This window comes from Amblyomma mixtum, chromosome 1, assembly GCF_055824585.1.
Source record: "Amblyomma mixtum isolate Tamu chromosome 1, ASM5582458v1, whole genome shotgun sequence".
Lineage (NCBI taxonomy): Eukaryota > Metazoa > Arthropoda > Arachnida > Ixodida > Ixodidae > Amblyomma > Amblyomma mixtum.
In genome coordinates, this window is record NC_143012.1 from 80399977 (window position 1) to 80414240 (window position 14264).

At 48.7% G+C, this 14264-nt stretch overlaps 1 protein-coding gene across 1 annotated transcript in view; it reads right to left on the reverse strand.

Moving 5' to 3' along the window:
- Positions 1–321: 321 nt before the first annotated feature.
- The window catches only part of LOC149366909 (uncharacterized), a 127094-nt gene continuing 113151 nt past the window's right edge, over positions 322–14264 (reverse strand). The window contains exon 3 of the mRNA XM_089553232.1: positions 322–856. Coding sequence (XP_089409358.1) covers positions 581–856 — 276 coding nt within the window. The 3' untranslated portion in view covers positions 322–580. The remainder of the gene's footprint in view (positions 857–14264) is intronic.

Genomic DNA, 14264 nt, shown 5'->3' on the forward strand with positions numbered 1-14264 from the left:
GAAATGGCGTTTGCCATGACTGTCGCATTGGCGGTTCCATCGGGTTCACTGAGAGCAGCGGCCTTCACGCCTTCACCTTCTTCGGCTCTAGGAGCCTCGGTTGCCGATCCAGAGGCCATTAAACCTTGGATCTCCACGCGGTGGCTCTCGCCACCACTCTGTCTTCCTTTCTTCCCTGAAGCTATTTCCTGAAGACAGGGTTCCTGGACAGCCGTGCTCCCTTCCGGCATTTTTCCCGCCTCTTCGCCTTGTTGCGGAAGTAGACGTGGATCTAGGCTGGGCTTTTCCTCAGCGTTGCCTTCAGAACTGCTTGTACCAATGGTGACTTTGGATTTACTCCGTTTAGAGCGAGGAGATTTTGAGAGCTCTGTTGCATCGGCTTTGGCGTCGACACTTTGGTCGAGCTTGCGAGTGGACTGTCTCCGCTTGCGCTGCCTTCTGCTTGACTTCTGCTGTGACGTTAGTCCAGAAGTGTTCTCGATATCCTTGGGGTTTTCCGGCTGGTCCTTGGCCGGCAGTTTAGCTTGGGCGTTTACAGTTGGAGGTGGAAGTAGGTCCTCCGGCCTCCCGGTGTCGGGATTCATCGGCGCCGGCTCACTCTCGACGGTAGAAGATAGAACTGCGGAAGACGACTTTGGAGCGACGCCCGCGATGATTTTGTCTTGAGTTTCCTCTTCGAGCAATCTGTGTTTGTCTGAGGGGCAGCCTGAGCCTCCGGGATTCCTAGATGGTTTTCTATCTTCGGCCATGCTCCGCACTTAGTATATACGGGAGGAGCAAGTATTCCTTGCAAGTTGGGTACTCTAACTGGTGCAGGTGACGAAGCGCGCAGAGAGAGGTTCGTATTGGTTGGGTCCTGGAAATAATAATAAAAAAGATATTTTAGGGGCGCGGCGCTTAGGGTCTACCTTGCCGTTTTATGCGCATGTTCACTGATTTATAGAGGCTCGAATACATGGGTCTGATATGAACAATATAGACCTGAATAAGTTTGGAGCTCAGGTTAAAATATAAAGAAGAGGACTTCAGATGCAAAAATATAGAAGCATTAGAGGAACTTTGAGATCCTTTAGACAAACGTTCTGGAATTAAATGTGGCGTCCTTTTGTGTTTGCGTTGGTCAAGTGAACCTCCCAGAGTGCGTCCTTTCAGGCTTGCTGCTCTGAACGGCTACGGCTTGGAACAGTGGCCGTACTCGCCTAGCCGCATGAACATACGCAGTATTTCACTTGTTCTCTGCTATCAACAAAAAAAACAATAAAACTCAAGGAATAATCCGAGTGGCCACGCAGTGATTCCTGCTGTTGTTGAGCCTGCGAACGGTATTCTACAGTGAAATTTGTTTTGAGGTTACACTATCTTTAGCGGAGTCATTAATGAGTGCATATCTGACGGGCAAGTCCGGCAAGCTGTTTTAAAGTTTTGCTACCCTCGGACAATCGCAGAGTATTCCTGACGAAATCTTTTACCTACACACCGTAAGTTCACTCCCAGCTATTCTGTGACGTCAGAGTTTTGAGTGCTTTTGGATCTATCTATAAAGTAAAGGAACAAATTTTCTGCACAAGTGCGTGTCAATTTTTAAATTTCATCTCCTTATGGGTGTTTCAGCATGCGCTTTTTTTTTAAACAACTTGCATCTGGTATAATGTCTTTGCAGATTTTCAATGCATTCGATTAAAATGACGGACGTTTTCGCCTGGCAAGCCTCCTCCTTTTCGAACTACATAGGGCCGAAAAATTTAAGATAGTCTGAAGGAATTCATTTTTATTTATTTACAGTGCCCTCAGGGTTAGAGGCATTACAGAGGCGAGTGGTCACATAAAGTTACTAAAAAACGTACAGTGGAGCAATGTATATCGTAGTACAGATGTCTCTTAGTTATACATTATTATCTAATCAGTTCTTCGTGTTCTGGTTGATAAAATATAATACAGTGCATAGGGTGCAAGAATAGTGTAAATGAATTGATAGTACGAAATATAGATGTGTACAGTACAGCAATACGATACAGGAATTGGTAGTACAAAAATTATAGATGCTCGTAGTTATACAATGTTATCTAATGCGGTCTTGGAGTGTTGGTTATCAACAATTGTAGAGGTTGATTCGGGAAGGTGATCACACTCAACAGCTGTGCGCGGAAGTAATGGCTGGGATATGGCACTGGTTTTTCATAATGGCATTCCGATTTTGTCATTGGGATCTAGCCTTGATGAAATGTATTAGGAGGGGAGATCGGTTCGTCGCGAAAAGAAGGATGATGAAATATCTGATGGGAAAGTGAAAATGTAAAGTTTTAAGGCGAGATCCTAAAAATGGCAGGCTGAGATTACATTTCATTGCAGAAAGTCTTACAATTAAGCTATAATTACAAAGAATAGAATGAGCAGAATTGTTTTGTACCATTTGTAATCAGCAAATTAGGTTTTCTTGAAAGACTTCCAAAACTGCTGCAATACATGCGAGCTTTGAGCGGACCAGTGACTTATATAGCTGTAGTTTCAGGGAAGAAGGTGCCTCAGTAATAGTAGGTTTGCATGCGATTAGCATTGTTAATTACGTATGAAGAGTGTACGGACCAAGTGAGGTTGCTATTAATACGAATACCAAGATATTTGTAAGACAAACAAGGATCCAGAGGGACATTATTAACGTGGTAGGAAGGTAGCTGGCTAGATTTTTTGTTTTTAATTCTCTTGAACATGATTAGCACCAAATAGAGATAGCGTTAAGGTCTGCTTGAAGAGAAGATACGTCATAGTCAAATATTATTTTCCCGAAGGTCACAAAACCGTCTGCAATCGTCTGAATGTTGGAGGAAACACAAGAGGGTATATCATTATTGCAAATTAAAGAAGAAGAGGGCTAAGCACCGATCCTTGAGGCACGCCGGACTGCATAGTCTACTTGGCTGCGAGTTTGAGCCATTAGCTGAAAGAAATTGCGAACGATTAAAAAGAGAGGAGTCGAGTGATCAAGCAGTTTAGGGTCAATTTTAAGTCGCCGTAACTTAAACATTAGAAGGCCGCCGCGGTGGCTCAATGGCTATGGTGCTCGGCTGCTGGCCCGAAAGATGCGGGTTCGATCCCGGCCGCGGCGGTTGAATTTCTTTGGAGGAGAAATTCGAGGCCCGTGTACTGTGCGATGTCAGTGCACGTTAAAGAACCCCAGGTGGTCGAAATTTTCGGAGCCCTCCACTACGGCGTCTCTCATAGCCTCAGTCGCTTTGGGACGTTAAACCCCATAAACCAACCAACCTTAAACATTAGAAGGTTAATTAAGCCATACTTATCAAAGGCTTCCGAAAAATCTAAAAATATACAGTCGGCAAGTGAAGAGCGCTAAAGTACGACGTTTAGCTTCTGCGTGAGTGATACTTGTTGTGTTTCTCATGAATATGTCTTGCGGAAGCCATGTTGCGACGGTAAAACAAAAGTGTTTGGTTTAGTTTGGTTTAGGGGGGTCTAACGTCTCGAAACAACTCAGGCTATGAGGGACGCCGTAGTGAAGGGCTCCGCAAATTTCGACCACCTGGGGTTCTTTAACGTGCACTGACATCGCACAGCACACGGGCCTGTAGAATTTCGCCTTCATCGAAATTCGGCTGAAAGAGTGAATTAGTTTCGATAAAGCTACGTAGAGAAAGCTACATAAACCCGTTGTTTGATATCAGTGGAGAAACGATGATGTTAAAGCACACCACTGCTCACTCACTGGACGCTAAAGTAGGGAATGCGCTATTCTGTATGGTACACGGGTGTTGACGTGACTTTCTGGCGACGAATCCCGCCACACAGAGCTCATCTCGGTCATGTCTTCGGCCCAAACGTTTCGTATCATATGCTATTAATACGCAATCTGTCTCATCGCAACTTGAGAGGCTGGGAAAGCGGCGTGACCTTCATCTCCATTTGTCCACTTACGTACGCGACAGAATGAAGGGCCTTTCTATTGATATTCGATTATCTTGCCCTGCTCTTGGTGCCGTCATCCTATACCAGCAAACTTCCTAACCTCATCTATTCTGAGCCTCCATCCCGCATTTCGCATGCAAGGATGTGGTCTCCGCATGAAAAAAGCTACGACACTTGCACAATGGGTAGGTAGTGCAGCTGTGGATGGGTGCTTACTAGCGTCGTGCTTTCGCACAGACAATGCGGTCCTGAGGGTCGGCCAGAGAACTCGGATAACAATGGAATTGAAATCGCAAGAGCATACCTCGTTGTCCAGCGTTGATTATCGAGAGTGGCTTTGGAAGAGCAGTTCAAATGTCCTATTGGTGGCGAACTGAGTGTTGCTCCTCGGAACTAGGTAGTTTTTCGTTGGACCCTGGGTGAAGGACCGTGATGATGATGATGTCCTCAGGCTTAATGGCACATACACACGGTGGGGGATTGGCCAGGGTGCATAGCGGATACAAACGCGCTCATGAACATGGAATGGAGTATTTTGATATGCCAGAACGCGCTCGAAATCTTCTTCTTCGCCGTCGAGCATATTTTGAAACTGGGAGTGAATGATGTCCCACTGGATATCAGAGCCTGCTAAACTTCCCGATTGTGATATCTCTGGGTAGTAAAAGTGTTACCCAAGGCAACAGGTGAATAAGAAAAAGACACAGTAGAACCTGAGGTGGTTCATGCAAATGACATGAAAAGTATTGTAGCTGTGCGCTGTCTCTTGTACTTATCCCTTTCGGCTCTAGTGTGGTCAGAGGAGACCACAACAGAAATGTTTCACTCCAGCATCGGTACCAGACGTAAATACTAATGAATATTATCAGAATAGTTCCTCCGGGATCCCTGTTATCAGCAACACTGTTCTGGCATTCCCACATGATTCTCACTATGTTCTGTGGTCTAAGGAAGAAGAAGCAGCAGCATGGTAGTGCGGAGGAGAAGAAGAAGTAGTGTGGGTATGTGCGATCTTTTAAAAGGCTAACAACAACAACAACAACAAAAATAATAACAACAACAACAACAACAACAACAACAACAACAACAACAACAGCAACAACAACAATCCGAGGTGTAGCAAAACTTAAAGCGAAAGCTTCACGACTGGACCCCGGGTCAAGATGCAGGCCCAAGAGATAATTTGCCATTTTATGAATTCGTCTACTGAACCGCTGGTTTGAAAGAAGGCACATGCCGGATGCATTGCGCCTCGTGCAAGCATTGAACTTAGATCTGCTGGGCTTCGCGATGAGCGTTACTGAAGCTTTTCATTAAGCTCGATAGTAGAGGGCGCTACAGATTTGGGCAATGCATTGATTTTGTCCGCAGGGAAGGCTGTGCAAGTTTTCAACATGTATTTTGTTGACATGAGGTACTATCAGCAGGAACAAACGCCTATCAACGACGAGAACGAGGAGAATGATACATAACGGAGGTAAACATGCCATGCCACCAAGGCAACAACAACAACAAACAAGAGAGAGCGGAGTCTTTTGTGCAATGTCCAAGATTCATATGGTCATTAAAAAGTAAAAAAAACAAACCTGCTATAGAGTTCTCTACAGCTCAAAATAACAGTTTTTTCCTTCACTTCTCTGTTGTGAACTGCAGTAACCAAAGCGGTCAATTTCGCATTTTACACCGAATAAGACCTTGCGTGCCGTTTTGACACCATACCTATAAATAAAATAGCACTCGCACAACAAGCTTCAAATTTTAATGCATGGTTATGGGATTCAAGACATTGCGAAAACACACACAGGAAAGCTGCGACCGAAATACAAAATCCATGGTCGAAAGGCTAGAGTTTAACTACAGTCATTTCTGGTTGCCTGAAAGCCATGACTCCAAATTTCTGTTTATGCCTCAATGATTTCTAAAGAGGAATTATGGCCTAGAAACATCGCAAGACTACAACGTCCCAAAGTGCCTCAGGCTATGAGGGACGCCATAGTGACGGGCTCCGGATAATTTCGACCACCTGGGGTTTTTTGCGCATTGATACCGTACAGTTGTGGGAATCCTGGCTTTCCGCCGTTGCCTTTGCGCGGCTGTGCCGGCTTCCCGCGTTGTTTCTCCTCTTTCCCTTGCTCCCGCCTCAGGCGGTGGAGAGGCGGCTAGCTGACTAATCACTGTCATTTGGCCACAGCTCCGCCCCGGCTCCCCAACGGCCTTTGCCATTGGCGCCTTCTGGCGGGAATTCGGGACCCGCTACGGGCGGCCGCGCACGACGCGACCGTCCGAGCGGGGCCCAGAGAGAGATCCCTCCGAGACAGCGTAAGGTGCGTACGCTACTGTTTGTCCGTGCCGGCCTTTGCCATTCGGACCAGTGCTTACTCGAGCTCGCCCGCACGTGTCCTCTGACCTGCAGCGCCTCGAGCCTGTCCAGCGGGGTCCAGCGACCTCCGACAGGCGTACCTTGCGTTGATTGCCCACTCTCTCTCGCAACCGGCCCAACGGTCGACACGAGAGAGGGATCACAGCACTGCCGCGGGGACATTCTCCTGCAGCGGCGTGCTAGCGGCGCGCATTGCTCGAGTCGCTTCGTGCGCGCAGCGGAGCCTTGCTCCTCGCGCGCCCCCGGGACGGGGTGACGATTGAGTGTGTGTGTACTGCTGAAGGACGACGTGAATAAACGTCTCCTTGGTGAACTTGGAGGCCTATTTCTTTGCGGCGAATCACTCTCCTCCCAGCGGAGGTTGAGTGCACTGCATCGGTGTCCCAGTGTGTGTGTGGTGACGGCTGATCGGGGCCCTTGGCTCGCGCGAAGCTCGAACCCGCGGTGGGTGGTGGCCTGTGTCCACGTAGACACCCACACAGTACACGGGCATCTACAATTTCGGTTCCATGAAAATTCTACCACCACGGCCGGAATCGAACCCGCGTCTTTCGGGTCAGTAGCCGAGCACCATAACCACTGAGCCACCGTGGCGGCTACTCATACGAAAGAGTCAGCATAAGTGACCTTAATGCAGTTTATTTTACAAGGCAAATATGGGACTTAAGGAATTTAATGATGGCATTATGATTGGAATTATCCCTTGTGCGTCAAAAGTCAAGCCAGAATCTGAAGCGTTAGACTACTTTTTGTTCGATATTACAACAAACAAATATCCATATACCATAAAAAAAAAAAGAACTCAAGGCCTCGCCTTGCAGAGAACGGTGTCGGCGAGACATGGTCCCGTCCGGCGAGTGACACACCGACAGTGAGCAAAAAAATCCCGATTGAAGAAAGCGACACCACATAAAATATAGCGACGGAGCGGGCATGCGATCGAGGCTTTTGAGAGCGCAAAAAAAAAAAACGAGCGCTAACATTCTAGCGCGGCAGAAGAAAAATACACTGCATCGTGAGGAAAAGAAGCGGAAGTTTACGCCGAGCTGCAATATCTGCCAGTCATGACGCAATATATGCGCCCATGAGGACACGAGTTCGTGGTTGTGGAGCCAGTGAAGATGATACGATGATACTTCAATGGTGTCGACATCATATCTTCCCCTCACGGCACCTAGAAAACAAGATATTACAGGGCTTCAGCTCAGCTCACTCAGATCACGGACGCTGCGCTCCCTCTGACTAGACAGGTTCAGCCGCCGCGGTGGCTCAGTGGTTATGGCACTAAGCTGCTGACCCGAAAGATGCGGGTTCGATCCCTGCCCCGGCGGTCGTATTTGTTGGAGGTGAAATTCTAGAGGCCTATGTTGTCTGCGATGTGCGTGCGCATTGAAGATCCCCAGATGGTTGAAATTTCCGGAGCCCTCCACTACGACGCCCCTCATAGCCTCACCCGCCATTGTGGCTCAGTGCTTACGGCGCTCGGCTGCTGACCCTAAAGAGGCGCGTTGGATCCCGGCCGCGGCTGCCGAATTTCGATGGAGGAAAAATTCTAGAGGCCCGTGTACTGTGCGATGTGTGCACGTTAAAGAACCCCAGATGGTCGAAATTTCCGGAGCCCTTCACTACGGCGTCCCTCATAGCCTGTGTCGCTTTGGGACGTTAAACCCTAATAAACCAAATAAACCAAACCTCATAGTCTCAGTCTCTTTGGGACGTTAAACCCCATCAACCAACCAACCAACGCGTCCTATAGACCCAACAATGCTGGGCGAAAACACTTTTGACCGGAAAACCATTTATGAAGGCAATTTTTTCATAAATATAAGGTTTCACTATAACAATGAATGTATCCTGACATCCCCTTGTATTTTTCGAGCGCATTTTGTTTTTCCATTAACGTTTTAGCTATCGTGAAAAACGTAAATATTGGTGTTCTATGGCAGTCTTAACTGTTCGATGCGAGCTATGGAGACACTTTAAAGGAAAGATTTTGCTACATATCAGAAGAATGGACCCTTACTCTGAATATTTGCTTAAGGGTAGCTTACAATTTTCCGGCTTTGAAAATTTTAACCCGAGAATGTTGGACGGAGCTGTTCGTCCCTCTCTGCCTTCGTTATTTTATGCGCAATAGCCCTTCCTCACTGATCCTGGTTTGCTGCTGCACAAAACTGCAGTTTGCTGCTGAGGAGATTCTGCCACAAGGCAGCACTCTGGCTACGAGCATTTCGTGACGCTATGGAAGGCACACCTGAAGGCTCTACCAGTTAGAAACGCAACAGTGAGGCTATGCAATATTTGCTGCGTGATATAAAATATTGGAAGACGAAGTGGCTTGCTTTGTGGCGACCCTGGTTCACACCACGCTGAAACTGACGGCTCCAGCAATGTACTTTAAGGCAAAAATTTCGCCTTTCAATTCCTGCAGATTTCAGAGTGTTAGCTCTGCTACTCGCGGTACTCAAGGTCGGGGCAGTATGCGTTTGCATGAACACACTTCGGATATCACGTGACCAAAGTGGCCGACAGAATGCGTAACCATTGGTGGTACCCAGAAGTTAACAGGTGGTGCGCCACCAGATGCCAGGGTGGTATTATACATTGCTATCCAACCGGTTGCAAAGCAAACAGCTATACTTATAAGCAGCACCCAAGTGCGCATATACTACCATAATTTCGTCTTCCTATAAATTCCACAGTGTGCAAACAGCTGAATTGGACCACTGAGTGGTACCACTGGTGCACAGATTGTGAACCACTTAAGTTGCGGAGAATATTCGGATTGGTATCCGGTAGTATCAAACAATTCGGCGTGTTATGGAGCATAAAATGAAAAATGGCTGAGGCTTAACTTGGTTAAGCCTGGAGAATGCGAAGCATCATCGTGTCGCGTAATTTGGAGGCGCACAACCACAGCGACGGCGCGAGGTGCGCCCCCGTTTCTCCACTGTCGTGACGTCATCGTGTCACGTGGTGTGACGTCATGTATCACGTGATTTGGAGGCACACAAACACAGCGACGGCGCGAGGTGGGCCCCCGTTTCTCCACTGTCGTGACGTCATCGTGTCACGTGGTGTGACGTCATGTATCACGTGATTTGGAGGCGCATAACCACGGTGAAGGGCTGAAGTGGTAGCTAAAGTAGTATGCTTCGCATAAAAATTCAGGGGGTACTTTGTTGACCTAAAGTGCGGTAAGGCGAAAGCCTTAAGCGCGGTGTTGCTGCTTGTGTCAGAGATGTGTCGTTAAGATGTTAAGCTTCGCCTGTAAGAGTGGAACGCGACAGCGTCTTGCAACGGTGCGAGGGAGTCCACTGAACGCACTCGCTCGTTTGGCTCTACGCCTGGCTCGTCGGTAAATTGTTTTAGAGCGCAGCTCTTTGGCGTCCGTTCCTGGGTTTCGCGTCGTCGTCGGCGTCGGCGTTGTCGTCGGCCTCGTAACCAGCTCCGCCCCCCTTTCATCCCCCCAGCGCTATCGGCGTCAGCGGCATCAGTCAGTCGCTGCTATCTCTTCCCTCCTCCCTTTATCGTGTTGTCCGCTTGCTGCGCGCGCTTCTGCCCCCATCGTTTGCCGCTGGGTGTACACGCCGCCCCCCTCCCCCCTGTTCCTGCGAGTCTCCGGTTGTCAAAGCGCCGGCTCGAACTTATGGCGAATTCGAGTGGGAGAGCAGGAGCACTAGAGAGCACTTCAAAAGTGCTCTCAGACAAGCGGACACCCTCCAGTGGGAGAGCAGGAGTAGAATCACTTTCTTCCAATGGTAGAGGAGGGGGGCTTTCCCTGCGCTGAGAGCAGTCGGGAGCAGTCCCGGCTGCTCTCTTTTGTAAAGCGAGTGTAGAGGAAGTCACATGGCATAAAGCGTCATATCCGCGCTATCTTTTTTTTTTTCCTTCTCTCTTGTTGGCGACACGGAAAATGGCGGCTGCAAAGCGTCGGCGCTCGGCGAGCTCGTCAGAATCGAGTGAATCTGCGTTGGAAGCGGAAAGCCTTGCTCAGGTGCTATATGCACTAGAGGAGCTGTCGTTTCAGTGGAGCTGTCGTTTGATAATGCACGGAATTATAATTTCCGATTTCTAATAACGCGTGCAAAAAGCACATACATGCCACAATATTTAAGCATGAAATGCTTTACGGTGCGGTTCGGGTGTTCATCGCGATGACAGAATTACTGCTCCATTTGCTGTCCTCAAAAAACGTCGCGTTCAAAGGACGAGGCATCACGCCGAACGGGTGGTGGCGTTCCGCGGACTGCCTGGCAGCGCTACAACACGCTGTTGCGTTCCACTCCTAAAGGCGAAGCTTAAGCGTTATTAATTAGCAGTTTATTAGTATTTAGTCATTAATCAGTCATTACACACTAATCAGTAATTTGTCATTACTTCGTCATGAATTATGTGTGACGTAATCCAGTGGTAACATCACCAGTGTCACATACGCAAAGTGGTGCTGAAAACGCTTTCGCCTCTACGCACTTCGGACAGTTTCGAACGCGCTGCATATACATTCTTGTCAGACCTGCGTCTCGTCGTGTCCGCGCGCGCTTCGCATTATGCCCGTAAACATTTCATGCTTACTCTACTCTCGGTTACGGGAGAGGCAGAGTTTTTTTATGTCCCAAGAGCAAACATTTGAACTATAATTTAGGTTTTATTTCCGATTTTTCGTGTAATTTCTGTACCAGTCCTTCTTGGAGGCAATTCGTGGTGCTGCGGGAACAAGGGCATGCAAGCCACAATCCCGTATGTCCAAAACACGTGGTTTTTCACAGCGCGCTGGCCTCCTCGGCTTGCAACTGCCGCCACTGCGGGCAGGCGGAGAATGCTGGGAAGAGAAGTGCGGTCACGTGGTCGTGGCGCACTGCTCTCGACTCTCGGAGAGCGTTCCCGTGGGAGGGCAGTCACCCCCTTGCTCGGCGTGCTACTGTACTGCTCCGCACTGCTCGGCGCCTCTGCTCTCGTCCCGCCAACCGAATGCACCATTAATTCCTTTCTTCGATCCTCCTCCAATGCAACCCCTGTGCGGTGGCAATCAGAGAGCCAGATCGGTGGCGGCGGATCTGTATATGTGCACCGCCCGAGCCGAAATTGCGAATACGTGTGAAAAATAAAAAAAAAATTCTGTGATAGCGCATACATGTGTTGCTCGATTTCTTTGCCTCAATCTATCGAAAAGGTGAAACAGCTTATTTGCTGCGCTCAAATTTCGCATTAGGAAGTAACGTAATCGTCGGTAATTTTTGAGGAAACGAAATGTATCTGTCTCGCATACGTCGGTGGACACCTGAACCTCGTCGTAACGGGAAGGGAGGAAGATGGAAGCGAACGAAGACGCCGTATTCACTAGACGCGCCTTTGTTCATTCCAAACCATCGAGCTGGCATGGCGGAGTGATAACAATGCAAGAGCGGGGGCTAGTTGGTGCTTCATACTGATAAAACCGCGCTACAAGGCACAGACACACGGAAACACAAACGGACGAAGCGCGCTTTGTCCGTTTGTGTTTTGGTGTGTCTGTGCCTTTTAGCGCGAATTCATCAGTATGGCGGAGTGGTTAGCGTGCTCGTCTCGCACACCGGAGACCCTGGCTCGATTCCCCAACTCAACCACTTTGCACATTTACGGAAGTAATTATTGATTAATTAGCATACGTAGGTTAATTATGCCAATTGGTAAACTGCTTTGGTTTGGTTTATTGGGGTTTAACGTCCCGAAGCGACTCAGGCTATGAGAGACGCCGTAGTGAAGGGCTCCGGACATTTCGACCACCTGGGGTTCTTTAATGTGCACTGACATCGCGCAGTACACAGGTCTCTGCAATTTCGCCTCCATCGAAATTCAGCCGCCGCAGTCGGGATCGAACCCGCGTCTTTCGGGTCAGCAGCCGAGCGCCGTAACCACTGAGCCACCGTGACGGGGCTCAGTGGTAAATCAGTTGTAATTGGTAAATTAACTGATCAACTAAACTCAGACCCACTTACATGGAGCATCACTCTACCATCCTTATAATTGGTTGCATGGTCATTAGCCCCAGTACGATTGGCCCCGTTTGAAATTCGCGCACTTCGACGTCACGATCATTCCGACCAATTGAAAAGCGCGACATTTCTGTCAACTCCTGCTTACAACGATGAGGCATTAAAGGCTACCACCTTAATAGCAGAATCAAAGCTTAGCGCATTACAGGGATTCATGCCGACGGCCTTTGGTCTCCCAAATCATAATTATTTGGGTATTCAGATGTGCATTACGACCACACTACTTAAGTTAGGACATTCGAAGTGCTTTTAAACAATTTTTCTTCTGCGGCTGAATTTCGATGGAGGCGAAATTCTAGAGGCCCGTGTACTGTGCAATGTCAGTGCACGTTAAAGAACCCCAGGTGGTCGAAATTTCCGGAGCCCATCACTACGGCGTCCCTCATAGCCTGAGTCGCTTTGGAACGTTAAACCTCAATAAACCAAACCAAACCTTCTTATGCTGTACACGTTGTCATCAAAATGCTTTGCGCAAAAAAAAAAAATTACCGACGATTACGTTACTTCCTAATGCGAAATTTGAGCGCAGCAAATAAGCTGTTTCACCTTTTCGATAGTGAGTCAACCCCAGCTGCGGAGTTGGTTTCAGGGACAACGCCGCCGATGCCGACACAAACAATATGATACCCTCGCTTCCGCAGCGCTAAGAACCAGGTCTAGCCGTGGGAAGGTGGTCACGTATTCGTCGACGTGCCGGGGCCTACGTGAAATAACCGGCGCGTCGGCAACTGAAGAGCACCCTATCCGCCACACAAGAACAGGGGGGGGGGGGACCCTTTCCTCCTCTTTCTGCATGGCGGCGACGGTGTTCTATGCAGTCACGTTATCTTGACTCTCTAGCGGCGTCAGCGGCATCCAGCGGTATCAGTCGGTCGCTGCTAGCGCTGGGGGGATGAAAGGGGGGGGGGGGGCGGAGCTGGTTACGAGGCCGACGACAACGCCGTCGACGACGCGAAACCCAGGAACGGACGCCAAAGAGCTGCGCTCTAAAACTTACGTAGAAGAGAGAACATACAGACACAGGCGCTGTGTCCGTGTGTTCTCTCTTCATGGTTAACCTAACGCTTGATAATCAGCGTGTGGTAATCTTTTGTCCGTTCTCCACTGCGCGACAAAATGACAACTGTCAGTGCCGCGCGCCGATAGAAGGGAGTTGCAACAGAGACATGAAAACGAAACGCTACCAGAGCAATGCTAGTACAGCCCCGTCGTTCAACTGATTCTGAGATCCTAGAAGCTTATGCAAAGGACATACAGTCATGTAATAGTTAGTTGTAAATTTTCGCGGCACTAACAGTGACAGCATTGCTAAACACTGACTGTATAACGCATGCAGCAAAGCACGAGAAGGAAAGCAAAGAATTATATAAAAGATACCGACCGCGGCAGTTGAATTTCTTTGGAGGAGAAATTCTAGAGGCCCGTGCACTGTGCGATGCCAGTGCACGTTAAAGAACCCCAGGTGGTCGAAATTTCCGGAGCCCTCTACTACGGCGTCTCTCATAGCCTTAGTCGCTTTGGGACGTTAAACCCCATAAACCAAACCAACCAAACCGAAATAAACTCAGGCTTTGAGGGACGCCGTAGTGAAGGGCTCCTCAAATTTCGACCACCTTCCTCAAGAACCACTCCATTAACAGTTCTTGATTGTCATGAAGGAAGCTTCGCGATCGGAAAATTGATGGATATTTGCTCGACTTGCTGCATCAATGCCTGGCTCTCAAAGATGAAGTCTATGCAAGCATTTCGAGAGGTTGTCGCCGCCGTGGGATGCGTCACGAGGGAAAGGAACGGGATGTTCTGCCGAATAAGTGGTAAGAAATTCTTGTTTGCCTTTATATTGCCACGCGCCTAACGCGCCGCGCAGCCTCCGCGCTGAGTCGAAGACGACGACGAAGCGGCGGTGGGCTCTCGTGGCGCGCTGTTCTGTT